This window comes from Aspergillus mulundensis, assembly GCF_003369625.1.
Source record: "Aspergillus mulundensis strain DSM 5745 chromosome Unknown scaffold_1, whole genome shotgun sequence".
NCBI classification, from domain to species: domain Eukaryota; kingdom Fungi; phylum Ascomycota; class Eurotiomycetes; order Eurotiales; family Aspergillaceae; genus Aspergillus; species Aspergillus mulundensis.
The window spans coordinates 2,785,238-2,799,353 of record NW_020797889.1 but is presented as its reverse complement, the minus strand read 5'-3'; the positions used below and the strand labels follow the sequence as shown (position 1 = coordinate 2,799,353).

General features: G+C 21.9%; 1 protein-coding gene across 1 annotated transcript in view; it reads left to right on the top strand.

The window, feature by feature from the left end:
• Positions 1-13,621: 13,621 nt before the first annotated feature.
• Positions 13,622-14,116, top strand: part of DSM5745_02420 (glutathione S-transferase) — a gene marked incomplete at both ends in the record, with an annotated part of 1,225 nt that continues 730 nt past the window's right edge. The window contains one exon of the mRNA XM_026744436.1: positions 13,622-13,674. Within this exon, the coding sequence (XP_026607599.1) occupies positions 13,622-13,674 (53 nt within the window). The remainder of the gene's footprint in view (positions 13,675-14,116) is intronic.

Sequence of the window (14,116 nt, the reverse complement as noted above, 5' to 3'; positions counted from 1 at the left end):
ATTTAATAATAAAAAAGGCCTGCCCTAAATTAATAAAAATTATATTTTTAAGTTATTATTATAATTAACTAGCAAGAGTATTTTTTTATTAAGCTATAATTAATTATTATTAAAGGGTATTTATAACTAGTTTAATAGTTTTTTTTTTACTTACTACCTTTATAATAAATATTTTAAGGCTTAAAAATTTTAGGTACTTACAAGCTTAACCGTGTGAAGGGATAGCTAGATTTTTTAGTATTATTTTAATAATAATTTATTAAGGGAATAAACTTAACTTTTTTTATAAAGTAGGGAGTATTTTAACTTAATACTTTTTATTTTTTATTATATAATTTAATTACTATAATAGCGTATTTACTAGATTATACTTGCCTAGCTTATACTTAATTTTAAAGTTATAAGTTATAAGTAATTTTACTTATTATACCTACCTTTAATTTAAAACCTTTATTATAAAAAAATAACATAAGTTATTATAATTATACTACATGTRTATAAAATATAAAAAGCCCTTAAAATAATAATACTACTTTTTAAAACACTTAACTACCGCAAGTAGTTTTTAATTATAAACCTTATAATAAAGCTTTAATTTATATAATTAATAAAAATAAAAGGCTATAAGACATTACTAGTTCTATTTTTTTTTTATTAAATAACTTTTTTTACTTTAGCTATATAATAATCCTAGTAATAATAAACCTTAATATATTAGTAATAATAAGGATTTTTTTTTTAAATTAAAGTGTTATAGTACTGGTGGTCTGGTAAAGTTTAACTTAATTTTTTTAAATATATTTTTTATATTAATAAAAAATAAAAAAGGCCTGCTTTTATATTTCTTTACCATCCTTATTAAAAGCTAGGTTATTAAACGTGTTACTTTAATATAATTAAAAATAAAGTATTAAAAATAGTTTATAAAGCCTAAAAAAACCTATAACTTATAAAATAATATTAGTTTTAATTAATTAGTAATAGTCCGGTTGTGGTCTAGATTAATAAATATTTTTTTTATTTAATAATAAAGCTTAAAAACTTTACCTTTTTTTTATAAAAACTATATTTTAATAATTTTATATATAAATTATGCCTTTTTAATTAATTAAAAACTTTTTAAACATGGTGTACATGTTTCTTTTTTATTTTTAAAAAAATAAGAATATTATTAAGGTAAATAATATAAAACTTATTAAGAATCCTACTTATAGCTATATTTATATAAGATTAAAATATAGCTAGTGTATTTATTAAGTTAAAGGGCATAATTATATACTTATAGTAACTATAATAGGTTTAAAATATTATTTTTTACTTATCTCCCCTTTTAATTTATATTTTATAATACATGTTACATAAATTTAGCTTGGTAAAATATCTTATATTTACTAGCTAATTTATTAGCTTATTAATATATAATAATAAATAATAATTTTTATTAGTTATTATATTTAACCCGCGGTAATTAATATAAAAACATAAAAATTTATTAAGTTTTTAAATAAAAAGTACTAGCACTCCGGCGCTACTTTAAAATAGCTTAATTTATTTTTTTTAAAGTATTTTATTAAAATACTTTTTTAATATTTATAACTTATACTAGGAGAGATTATAAATAAAACTTTATAAAGGCTTTTTATTTTTTTTAATAAGATTTTATGCTTTACTTTACTAGTTAAAAGTTAAATAACTTTTTATTTAAAAAAAACTTTACTTTAGTAAATATACTAGGGTGGCAGGACTATTTTTATTCCCCTTTTAATTTTTTTTAGTTAATAAAGTATTATAAGTACTAGTCCCTTGCGCATAGTTTTTATAAACTTTTATAATATTTTAATTTTAATAAAAGGTATATAATTTTGCCAAGTTTATTTTATTATAATAAGGTAAAGATTTAAATTTACTTTAATTATTTAGGGATGTCCTAGGACTGCTTAATAATTTTTATAAATAAAATTAATAATATAGTATACTAAATTAAATATTTTTATAACTTTTTTTAAATTTTAAACCTAAGTACAAGCTTATAAATACCTATAGTAAAAAGTAAAAATACTATTAGTATATTAAACTAGCTATATTATATAATTAATATTTATTTTAATACCTTGCTTTTATAAATATTAAACTAAAATAAAATTAGTATTAACCTTAGTATTAAGTAATGCCTTAAATTATTAATTTACCTTATTTTTTTATATTTTAAGATTTATAAAAATAGGAAAAGTAGTCTCCTTTCTTGGATTATATAACTTTAATAACTTAAAATTAATAAATTACTATTTATTTTTTACTAGTTTTTTTTTAGGCTTTTTTTTATTTAGACAGGCCTTTAATAAGTGGCCTAATTTACTATAATTAAAATAAAAACCCTTCTTCTTGCAGCGCTTTTTTTTTTTTAAAAAAGTAAGTTATTACTTTTTTTTTTACTTTTTTTTTTTTTTTTTTAAGGAAGCTGCTTTGCTACTATTCTAGTTTTATTTTAAGTTATTTTTATTTTTTTTATTTTTAAAGTTAAAACTAGCTCTAGACTTTTTTTTTTTAGCCTTTAAGGCCTTATTATACTTATTAATAAACTTTATATAAATTACTACTATATTTACTTTAAGCATAATTTTTAGGGGTTTTTTTAACTTTTTTAAGTGTAAGTAAATATTTTTATTATAAGTTTTAGTAAGTACTTGCGCCCTAAATTTTAGATTATTAAAGTATAAACTTAACTTTATAAAGCAAAGTCCCTAGGAAGCAGTATTTTAAGTGCCTTATTATTTAATTAAAAGATACTAGGTAGCATGGTGGCCCTGGTTTATAATTAAGTTAACCTATATATATATAAATTTTTTAAAATTTGCCCAGGTTTACTTATTATTTTAAAATTTAATTTAACCTTTTTAATAATTACGGGCATTTTTTAAAGCATTTTAAATAGTAAATATAATTTTTTTATTATTTATTTAAAACCTTTTAGGGGTGCTATAAAAGTAATTTTTTAGGTTTTTAAATTAAATTTTAAGCTTTATTATATTTTTTTTTAACTTTTTAACCTTTTTAAACTTAATCTTAGGCTCCTAAAAAGCCTTTTTTTTTATAGTAAAGCTTATAATTTTTAATAGTTTTTTAGTACCTTTTTTATATATATTTAAAACTTTTAAACCCTTTAAAGCTAGCTTTACTAGCACTAGGTTTTAAAGGTAAAGTAGCTTTAAAATAATAGCTTAAATTATTTAAGCTTAATTTTAAACTAAAATTAAAAGGATTACTAAGATTAATTTTTTTAAAGCTTATTAAAAATATTAATAAAAAAATTAGCGCGGGAATTAATAAAAAAATTAATATAAAAATTAATAATTTAATGCTATTTTAGTTTTAGGTTACAGGGGTAACTTTTTTTTATTTTTTTTTAAAGCATGTTTTAATTTTAATATATAATACTAATTATATTAAGGTTAAAAAATAAATAGGCTAGGAGTTATAGTCCTAGGCTACTCCCCCTTTAAAATAGCTTTAGTTATAATAAATTTTAGATTAATAAGTTTTAGTAGTAATATAAAATAATAGGGTAAAGGGTATATTTTACCCTATGCTTTACTAAGCTAGTAAACTAAATTATTTAAGTTAGGTTTTTTTTTTTAATTATTTTTAATAATAATAAAATTTTTAAGCATAAATAAAAAAGGGGACACTTTTTTAGTTATTTAAGTTTAGGTTTTAAAAATTTTAACTAAAATACCTATAAACTACCTTTGCTTACCCTTTAAAAATTTAGTTTAGGATATTATTATTAAAAAAGTTTAAAAAGTAGTAGGTAAAAGCAATTTTAATTATAAAACTAATAAGTTTTAAAAATTTTTATTAATAATAAAGATATTAATAAAAAAATTTAATTAATAAAAATAAAGTATTTTAAACCCTGTTAAATAATATTAAAAAAGTTACTTAAAAATTTAAAAAAAAGGCTGGCCTTAAGGCCACCTTTATAAACCTTTAAGTTATACTTAAGCTATTTTTAATTAAAAAGTAAATATAGGTTTAAATACTTTATACACGGGTTTTTATTTTAGCTTATACTTAGGGCCTACCCTAGCCTTGCCTAATTAATAACTAAAATCTTAAATATTAATAACCTAGTTAAGTTATATAGCCTAATATAATAATAAGGTATGCCAAGCCTTGGCAGCCTAAGGCTAAAGCTTAGGTTACCTAAGGTGCTAATTCTAGACTAATGGTGGATTAGCTCTGGTGATGTTAAATGGAAAAATGTTGGCCCTGACAATATTAATAATACAAAGCTTTTAAGTTATAGTAAAGCTTATTAAGTAAACTATTAAAAAATTTACTAGGTTTCTTATAGTTTAATAACGCGCAATTATAAAAAATACTAAGTATATATTAAAAATAGCTAACTAGTTCCCTAGCTATTATAATACTACTAAAGTATTTAAATATTTAAACCAAGTATTATTTTAAGGTATATTTTATTAGCCTGGTGTATTAAAGAAATTAGGGCCCAAGAAGCTAGTATTAGGATTAGGATTAAAAAGTTTAGGACCAGGACTAAAAAGTCTGGAATTACTAGTACTTTTAAAATTATTAAAAAGGTTTTATATAGCCCCCATGGTATTTATAATAATTAATAAGGTGTAATTTATTTCGCGGTAAAGTTTTTGTAAGTACTACTAAATAATACCCTTTATTTTTATAATTATTTACTAGTAATTAATAATATAAACTTTAATATTATATTAAGCCTAGTTAGCCCTGCCCTTTAGTATATTATACTTATAAAATATTTTTTTAGGCTAAAATAAAGGATACCAGTAAACTAGTTTTTAAAGTTTAAATATTTTATTAACTTTATAATAACTGCTTTTTTATTTCACGTATTTTAAAGCTAAATAATATATAACTTATTTATATTAGCGCGTGTTAACATTTTAAAAAAAATTTTTAATAATATAGTATTAACCTTTGCTTTTTTCCATAGCCTAATAAGCAGGTTTACCTTTTTTATATATTATTTTACTTATTACTTAGTAATTTACTTAATTATTTTTTAGCATGTAATTTATAGTATATTTAGGTTTGCCTTTACTAGCTTTAGCGCTATTTTTTAAAGTTTTTTTTTAAGTATTTAATATAATAATTTTTTTTAATTATACCTAGCCTGGCTTGGTTTAACAGCTAGTAGCTATTTATTTTAAAGTTTTTAGGTATTATTATTACTATTATATATATGTTAGTAATATAATTTACTTAATTATTTTTATTAAAAATTATAAAAGTTTTAGTAAAACTAAGTATATAGCTAACTTACTATATAATTAAAAAGTAAAATATATACTTAGGTAAAGGTATTAAGTCTAGTTTTATATATTTTAGTTTTTTAATATTAGCTTTACCTAATATTATTTTATATATTAAAAGTAGTATAATAATTAGTAAAAAAAAGGCTAGCTTTTTATATTATATTACCTTAGGCTTCTTTTTTTTAAGGTGTTTTACTTAAGGTAGTTTTTTTTTTTAGCCTAACTTAAAATCCATGTTTATATATAATTTTAAAAAAAAAAAAAAGCTATGCCTTTTATATATTTATAAGGCTTAATTACTTATTTAACTTAAATTTTTAATTATTTAAGTAAGGTAAAAGTGCGGGGTAAAAGTTAGTAGTAAAAAATTATATTTAAAGTAAGGTAAGGCTAACTTTTAAAACTATAAGTAAAAAAAAAATACCGGGAAAACTACCCTAGTATATAGTAGTAAAAAAAATAGTAAAATATGCTTTAAATATAAAAAAGCTATTAAAAAAAAAAATATAGAAAAGGAGGATAATTATAAGTAAAATAAAAAAATAAATAATAAAAAGGGAAATAATTATAAGTAAAATAATACTAATACTAGCTGCCTAAATACTATATAAGAAAAAGATTTACAAAACTTAAAATAAAAACTTAAGATAATATATGCACTTTTAAAATAAAAAAATCTTTTTTTAATATTTTATTTTTTTTTTATAATATTTACCGCATACCACTTCTTAAACTTTTTTACTAAATTTATGGCGTTTTATAGCTAGGATTTATAGTATTAATAATTATAGTAATTTAATTATTTAATATATTTTACTAGGTATTTAATTTCTCCGCGCTTTGCTTTTTTTTTATAATTATTATTTTTAATTTATACTTGTGCTATTTACCTTTTTTTTTAATTTATATAAATAACCGCGTTATTATTTTCTTAATTTTTTTAGCTAATTTTTTATTATATTTAGGGTACTACCACTTACTATGTTATTTAACCCTTTTTTATATTAAAATAGGTTTTTATTAACTAAAGTCTTTTTTAAGTATATTACCAAGACCATAGGGTGCAGTAGCTACTTAGCTAAAAAATCTAATTAATAAGCAAGTAATTTAACATGCTTTAGTACCTTAAAAGGGCTACTATACTAGTTTAATAACTTTTTATTTAATGTATTTTTAACTAAATATTTTTTATAAAGGTAGAGGTATACTAAGTTATTAATTATAAAAAATATAAAAATATAATATTTATTATACTGCTTTTTTATTAATATTTATACTAGTTTTATAATATTTATTATTATTTTATAAGTTATAAAAGATTATTTAACCCCTTTTAGCTATAGGCTAATATTTATTAAAAAATATAGGTTTATGCTATATATAAAATATTAAAAAGTTTTATTTATAATCACGTGCCTAGTACTATTATAAATAACCTAAAAATAAGGTAATATATTTAACTACTTAATACTAGACTTAAGGCCCACGATAGCATATTATAAGTAGGCTTTAATTATTTAATTATTAATTTTAATAGCTTTATTACCCTAAAAATATTAGGCTATAGTAAATAAACCTTTCACGCCAAGATATATAAAGATTTTTAACTATATATTTAAAAGAAACTTGGTATTATAATTTAAAATAATACGTGATAGTAGCCCTTAATTTCTTAACTATAGGTATTTTAATAATATATTTACCTATTATTTTATAAACTAGTTATTATAACCTAGGATAGCTATTATACAGTATAAAAAATAATTTATAATTAATATAATTATATTAAACTAGCTATTATTTAGCAATATTAAAATTAAATTAATTAATATTATTTTAAATAGCTTAAGTATTACTAAAATAAATTATAGTACTTTATATAATTTATACCTCCTAGTCCTTTTTACAAGGTAATTTAAATAATACTTAATATATTATTTAACCTAATAACTTATGTGGTTTATTATAATACCCCCTAGTAATTTTAGTATTTTATTCACACCTAAATATTTATTTAAATTATGTGTAATTTACAGGACCTTATTATATAAAATATTAGGAATTACTAGCTTGTTTTTTAATTTTATATATAAGATACCCTTTAGTATCTTAAATAAAAGCTTTATAAGGCACTTTAAACTTTTATTTATTTTTAAAACTTTTACTACCTTAAACTATCGCGGGTCTCCTGCGTAACTATTTTTAACCTTTTTTTTAAACTTATTTAATAGTTTTACTTATAACACATGCTAGGTAAAAATTTTTCCTAGTAAGTTTTTTACCTTGTTTTTTATATAAAATAGCAAGTAAAATAAGGTATTTAATATAATATATATTTTACTAGGCTTATAATATACTTTTAGGCCTGTAATTTATTTAAAATATTAAGCGGCTTTAATTAGTTTTAGGTTTAACTAGTTATTACTAGTTATACTTAATAAGGTACTTTTTAAAATATTTACTACTAATATATGGTTTATATAAATTACTACTTTTTTACTAAAATTTATAATATACTAAACTTTATAGAGTGCCTATATAATATTAATTACCTTTAATTTTATTAAGTAATACTATTTTTTTGCGCTTAAAAGTAACTAGCTTAAAAATAAAATTAATTATATAGTTTTAGGCGCTAGTAAATATATTATATTTTAGGTAGGCAAGGTTTTATTTAAATTATTATATTTTATATAAAATAATATTGCTTTAAATCCCTGCTATTTAAAGGTGTTAATATTTAAAAATATAACTTTATTTAAATTATAGTATGCTAGTATAATACAACCCTTAAAGTATAATTATAAAACTTTAAATACTTTTATTTTTTTAGTATTTAGTTTATTAATTATAATTTTTTAGGTAAAATTTGTTTAGGCTATGCCCTTTTATAATTTTTTTTTTATTAATAATATTTTATAATTTTATAATAGCTATACTTTTACCGCATAATTTAAAATATACTAAAAAAATTAATTAATAAGTTTAATATATATATTAAGGTCCGCAAGTGTTCTAGGAAACTTTAATTTTAATATAGCCTTTAACTTATTTTTTATTATGGTTAGGCTAAGTAACAAGACTTTTTAGCCTAGTAATTATATAATTAAAAAGCCTAAAAAAGTTTTTTATAAATTTAATATAATTTATAATTTTATGTAACATATAAAAAACTTATATAAATATATAAGGTGCAGCCTAAGAATTTTTAAAAATATTATAAAGTTATTTACGTACGCTTTTAAAAAGGCGTGTAAAATATAAAATAAATTATTAATATTTTACTACACGTGCGCTATTAAGTTTAAAAATTTTATTATATATACCTTAAAAATTTCCTGTCCCTGGTGGCTTATTATACTAGTATAATAATAATTATTTAAATATATAAACCACTAGTAAAATATAAACTTTTTATTAGCTATGCTAATATAACTATAGCCTGCTATAGTAATAATAATATTAGCTTATATTAAAATTAAATAAATATTTAAAATTATTTTTTTATTTATCTCCCTAAAATTAATTATAACTTATTATTTAATATTATTTTTTAAAGGCGCATGTAAACCTAGTATATTTATAACTAATTTTATTTTATAATTTAGGTTTAAATCTACTTTATTAATCACTTTTTTAGTTATAAAGACTAGATAACTTAATAAAGTATATATATTTACTTAAGCTAATTAACCTTGTACATGTAACTTATTAAAAACTTTATTTACTTTTTTTTTATTTAGTTTTAATAGGGGATATTTTCTTAAAAAAATACTTTATATTATTTTCCTAGCCAGGCTTAAGGTAAATTCTTATTTAATAACTTTTTAGTATATTAATTATATTTATGTTTATTTATACTAAGGGGTAAGTTATTATTATTATTTTAAGCTAGCGCACTACCTATTTTTTTTTATAAATAATAATATTATTTTTTAACCTTGTTATGTTCTTGCTTTTTAATTTAAAAGCTAATAATTTCTAGTTTAATAGGCAAACCATGGCTAGGTTTACTATTTTTATTTACTTTTTATTATTTTTAATATTAGCTATAAACGCGTAATACACCTCGGGATTCTTTATTTTATATAAATTTCTTAAATATATATAATAAAGGATAGTAACTAACCACATGTTTTAATTTATTACCTATATTTTATTATATATATTTTAAAAGGCTTGTGTAAATAAATATAACTTGCCTTGCTAAACTAGTTTAAAAATAATATCCTTATTTTTTAGTAAATTAGTATACTTATATACACTAATTACCTAGCATAAGTTTAGTAATATTATAATTTTTTTATTTATAAAAATTACCTTCGGGGCCTTTATCCTGTTTACCCTTAGTATTATTATTAATTATAATACCGTGTTAAAACATGCCGCGATCCTAGCTTTATATTTATTAAAATTTAGCAAGAATTTATATTTTTTTAATATATTTAAACCTAGAAGTATATTTACTATAAAGCTATTTATTAAATAAGCCTTTATATTAATTTTAGTATAAATCTTTTTACTCCCGTAGACTATAGGGAACCTAATAACTAGTATAATAAATTTAATACTTAAAAAACTATTTTTTATATTTTTAATAGGTACTAAAGCATACTTTTAAATTTTTATTTTAGGTATATATTTTTTTAAAAACTTTTTATTTATAATTATTAGCATGCATCCTAAATTTAAATAAACTATTATAATTTATTTACTAACATATATATATATAGTAAAATATTTTTATAAGTAAAAATACATGCCTGGATTTATTTTAATTACTAAAGGTGTTATAAAGCAAACCACTAGTAAAGTATTTTTTTTTTTATAAAGTACCTTTAGCTTTTACTTTATACTTGGGCAAGTGCTTATATAACATGTTTTATAAAGTTAATATTATAAAATAGTGCTAATAATTAACTACATTAATTAAGTATTCCCCTTTATTTACATAGTATAAATTAAAATCCTATTTAGTATAGTACGCTTGGCTATTTTAATTATAACTTAAAAATTTGCCTTTAGCATAAGCCTAATTTTAATTATAATTATAAGTGTACTAATCCAGGAACTCTTCCGCAGCCTTAGCTTTTTTATAATATGCTTTTTAGTACTATTATTTTTTACCCTGCTAAGGTTGCCTATATCCTTGCTGGTTCTATGGCCTTCGCTGCTGCCCGTTCAACTATTACCGGCGCTGCTATTACTTCTAGAGCGGCTAGAACAGCAGCTTTGGCGTTTTTTGTTAGTAAAGTAAATGGTAGGTTAACTATTTATTAAATAAAACAGGAATTATGCAGGACTTATTTAGATTTTTTTATAAAAAATTTTAAAGTTATATTAAATATTTTAATATTTTTAATTACCTAGTTTAATAAAAAGGGCAAAGGCGGGGCTTGTTATTTTTAAGTATTATTTTTTATAACTTATTTTAGTAAGGCCATAAAATTTATTAAAAAATTAATTTTCTTGTGTATAGGCACTGCCATGTTTTTAGCTTATTTATATTTTATTTTAATAAATCTTTTTAGCTAGGTAGTAAACTTAATTAACTTAGTTATATATATAATAATACTCTTATTTTTATTTTTAAGCTTTAATATTATAGGTGGTCTTAAGGTCTTAAGTTTTATTTTTTAAATTATTTTATTTTACCGCCTGGGTAGCTATAAAATAAATCATGTAATTACATGTTATTTTTAGCAGGCATGTATTATAGTATAATATAGTTACTTTATAAAAGAAGCTAACCTTTAGTTAGTTATAAAAAATAAAAACAGGGAAATGCGAGAGGATTTATAATATATATAAAAAAAAAATAGCAAGAAAAGAAGAAAAAGTATTTATAGTTTAGTGCCTATAAATTAGGAGTTTATATATTACAGGGTTATGGTATTTAGCAAGGGTAAATAATTATTAAATTTAAGAATAAGTAACAAAGTTTAAGAATAAGTATTAAAGTTAATTTACTTAATAATAGTAAAAAGTATTAATTACTAGAAATATTTCTTAATAACTAGTTAAAGTGGTTACCTAATTTTATTAAAAAAAGAAAATTAAAACCTTGTTATATTATAACATGCTATTATTTATAATAATAAATTATATTATATATAAATAAAAAAAGTCTTAATTTTTAAGTAAGCTATAAAGCGGCTAAAATATCTTTATGTTATATAACAGGGCAGTAATACAGGGCAGAACCTGTATACCTAGGATATGGCCCGTATGCGGCCACATTAGGCTAATTTATAATTTTTTAAACCTCCGCGATATTATATACACGCTTTTAAATTTAGTATTAATAAGCAGGGGCCTTATTTTTAAAAATAATAGTATTTAGTTAATTAATTATGTATTTTTAAGTAAAAAAGATAAGAAAAGGCTTTAAAATTTTTTATAAAAAAAAAAAGGTGTTAGTATTTAACCCTATAGTTAGGAATAGCTTTAAAAACTAATTATTTAGTATTAATATTAATTAATCCCTTTACTAGCGCTTTTTTTTAGCTTGCTATTAGCCTTATTTTACTTTTATTAAGGCCTTTGGCTACCTTTTTTTAGGCGTAAATAATTTTTTACTTTACTTTTAGTATAGGCTCTAGCTTATAATTTAACTTATTAATTTTATAAGTTACTTAATACTTTTATTAGGCTAATTTTACTTTAAAAATATATAAAGGCCCCTTTTTATTATAGGTAAAATAACCTTATATTATAAAGTTAAAATACCCTTTTTAACACCTTTAAATACAAGTTTAATTATATTTATTTTTTATTATTTTTTATACTTAAATTAAGCCATGGCGTTGGCCTAAAATAACTAAGGTTTTATTAATAAAAATAATATATTTTTAGTTTTTAAGGGTCCAGTTTTAATAAGCTATATAAAATTTTAAGTATTTAATTTAAGTAGCTTTAGTTAAACTAGGTTTATAAAAGGGCTTAATAAAAAAAAGTCCATGTTTATAAAAAATTTATAAAATAAAAAAATAAGAAATACTAGCTTTAAATATAAGGATTTTTAAAAACTTCTCGCGCCCTAAGTAATTTATTATAACTAAAGTTATTATAGCTTTTTAAATATTTTTATTAATTTTAACAGGCCTTTTAAAGCGCTTGCTATTTTTAATAAATTTAATATATATTTAAAAAACTTTAATTTTTTTTAGCTAATAGCCCCGGTGCTTGCCTTTTTTAATAGTATTATAAATAATATATATAAAAAGTTTTAAAAGCCTAGAAATTTTTATTATATACTTGCTAATAACCTAAAAAGTTAAAACTTGCACCTAAACCTTATTAAAATAAAACCTACTTTTAAGCATGTTATATAAGGGAAACTAGCGTTAAAAATTAAAAAAATTATAAAAAAAAATTTAGTAGTTAATTTAAGTTAAAAATTAGGTTAAAATACTAAAAATTTATTAAAATAAGCTAAATTATAATATAAAAATAGTATTATAAAGTTTACTAAATTACAGGATATAAAGCTATTAAGGGGGTATAAAAAAGTAATTATAAAAAAGTATTAAATATTACTATTTTTATAATAATTACTATATATTTTTAAACACGTAATACCAGCCCTTGGCATTCTTAGCATGCGGAAACTTTTGGTGCACGTCTCCGTAAGCTGTAGTAAAACAAATGAGGGGCTTGATATCAACCTTGAGAACCAAAGGCCGAGCAGCGAATCAAACCTTGGAAGCACAACGAGCAAAGAGTGCAAACTGTCAGCCTTACAAATGATTTCAGTCAGCATCAGCATGAATTCCTGTTAATGTGTAATAATTGGGATGCCATAAGCTTGGAACCCTAGGTTAGAAGAGAGAAGAGCGACCAGGTCATTCAATAGGCACCAATGGCGATACACCTCATTAGAATCAAATATCTCCCTGGTCATTTCAGGCTTCTTAATGCATTTTTGATTCCAGTCGTGACGGTTGATTTGAATCCATGATTGGTTTGAGTATACCGACCGGTATATATATTTTGGAAATCCTAGAACCGCTGGAGGTATTATACGGACCATCTCTTAAGCTCCAGCGTCCATTGTTGTGTCAAAGCTTCTATAACTACTCAGTATACCAATCCCTACAGTCTAACAGCTGACTTAAGGCTGCTCCTGGCTGTTCTTACTCCAATGGCAGCTTACACTGCGCTCAACCCACCATAGTTCTGCGGCGCGCCTTAGACGGGATTTCGGTGCCCGATGCCTCGCAAGCTCCCTGTTATATCGAGTTACATATGAATTTATGCAATTACACTTGACCGGTGAGGGAATGACCCGGGGTCTGGATCGAGTTGTCGGTATGCAAGTCGTAAGGCGGGACATGCAGCTCTCACTGCGTATCCTTCAGCACCTGTAAGCCCTAGACAGACTATGGTCATGAATAGGCTAACAATAGAGAGTTAGGCTAAGCATATCCTTTGCATGCCGACTGCAGATCATACCGAACTAACCAATCTCCCAACCCCGGGGTCTGTCTCCTCGTATTCGGTGTATGCTTGAATTGCAGATCCAATTGGGAACAGTCCGATAGATAGGTATGCCGGGGTCTGCAATTGACAATTGTTTGGGAGATTTGCCAGCCAGATGAATCAGCGTTGGCCTATCCCACATTCCCATCCACATCCCACCGGCCCTCGCCAGGTACATAACCCCGCACGACCCCCACCGTCATCATCAGATCAACTCAATCCATTTCCATCTTCTATTCTACCATCAAACCCATCGTTAGTGACAATGTCCCAGCCAGTCTACCACTACCTCGACATCGGCCGTCTCGGCCGGGGCGAAGTCCTCA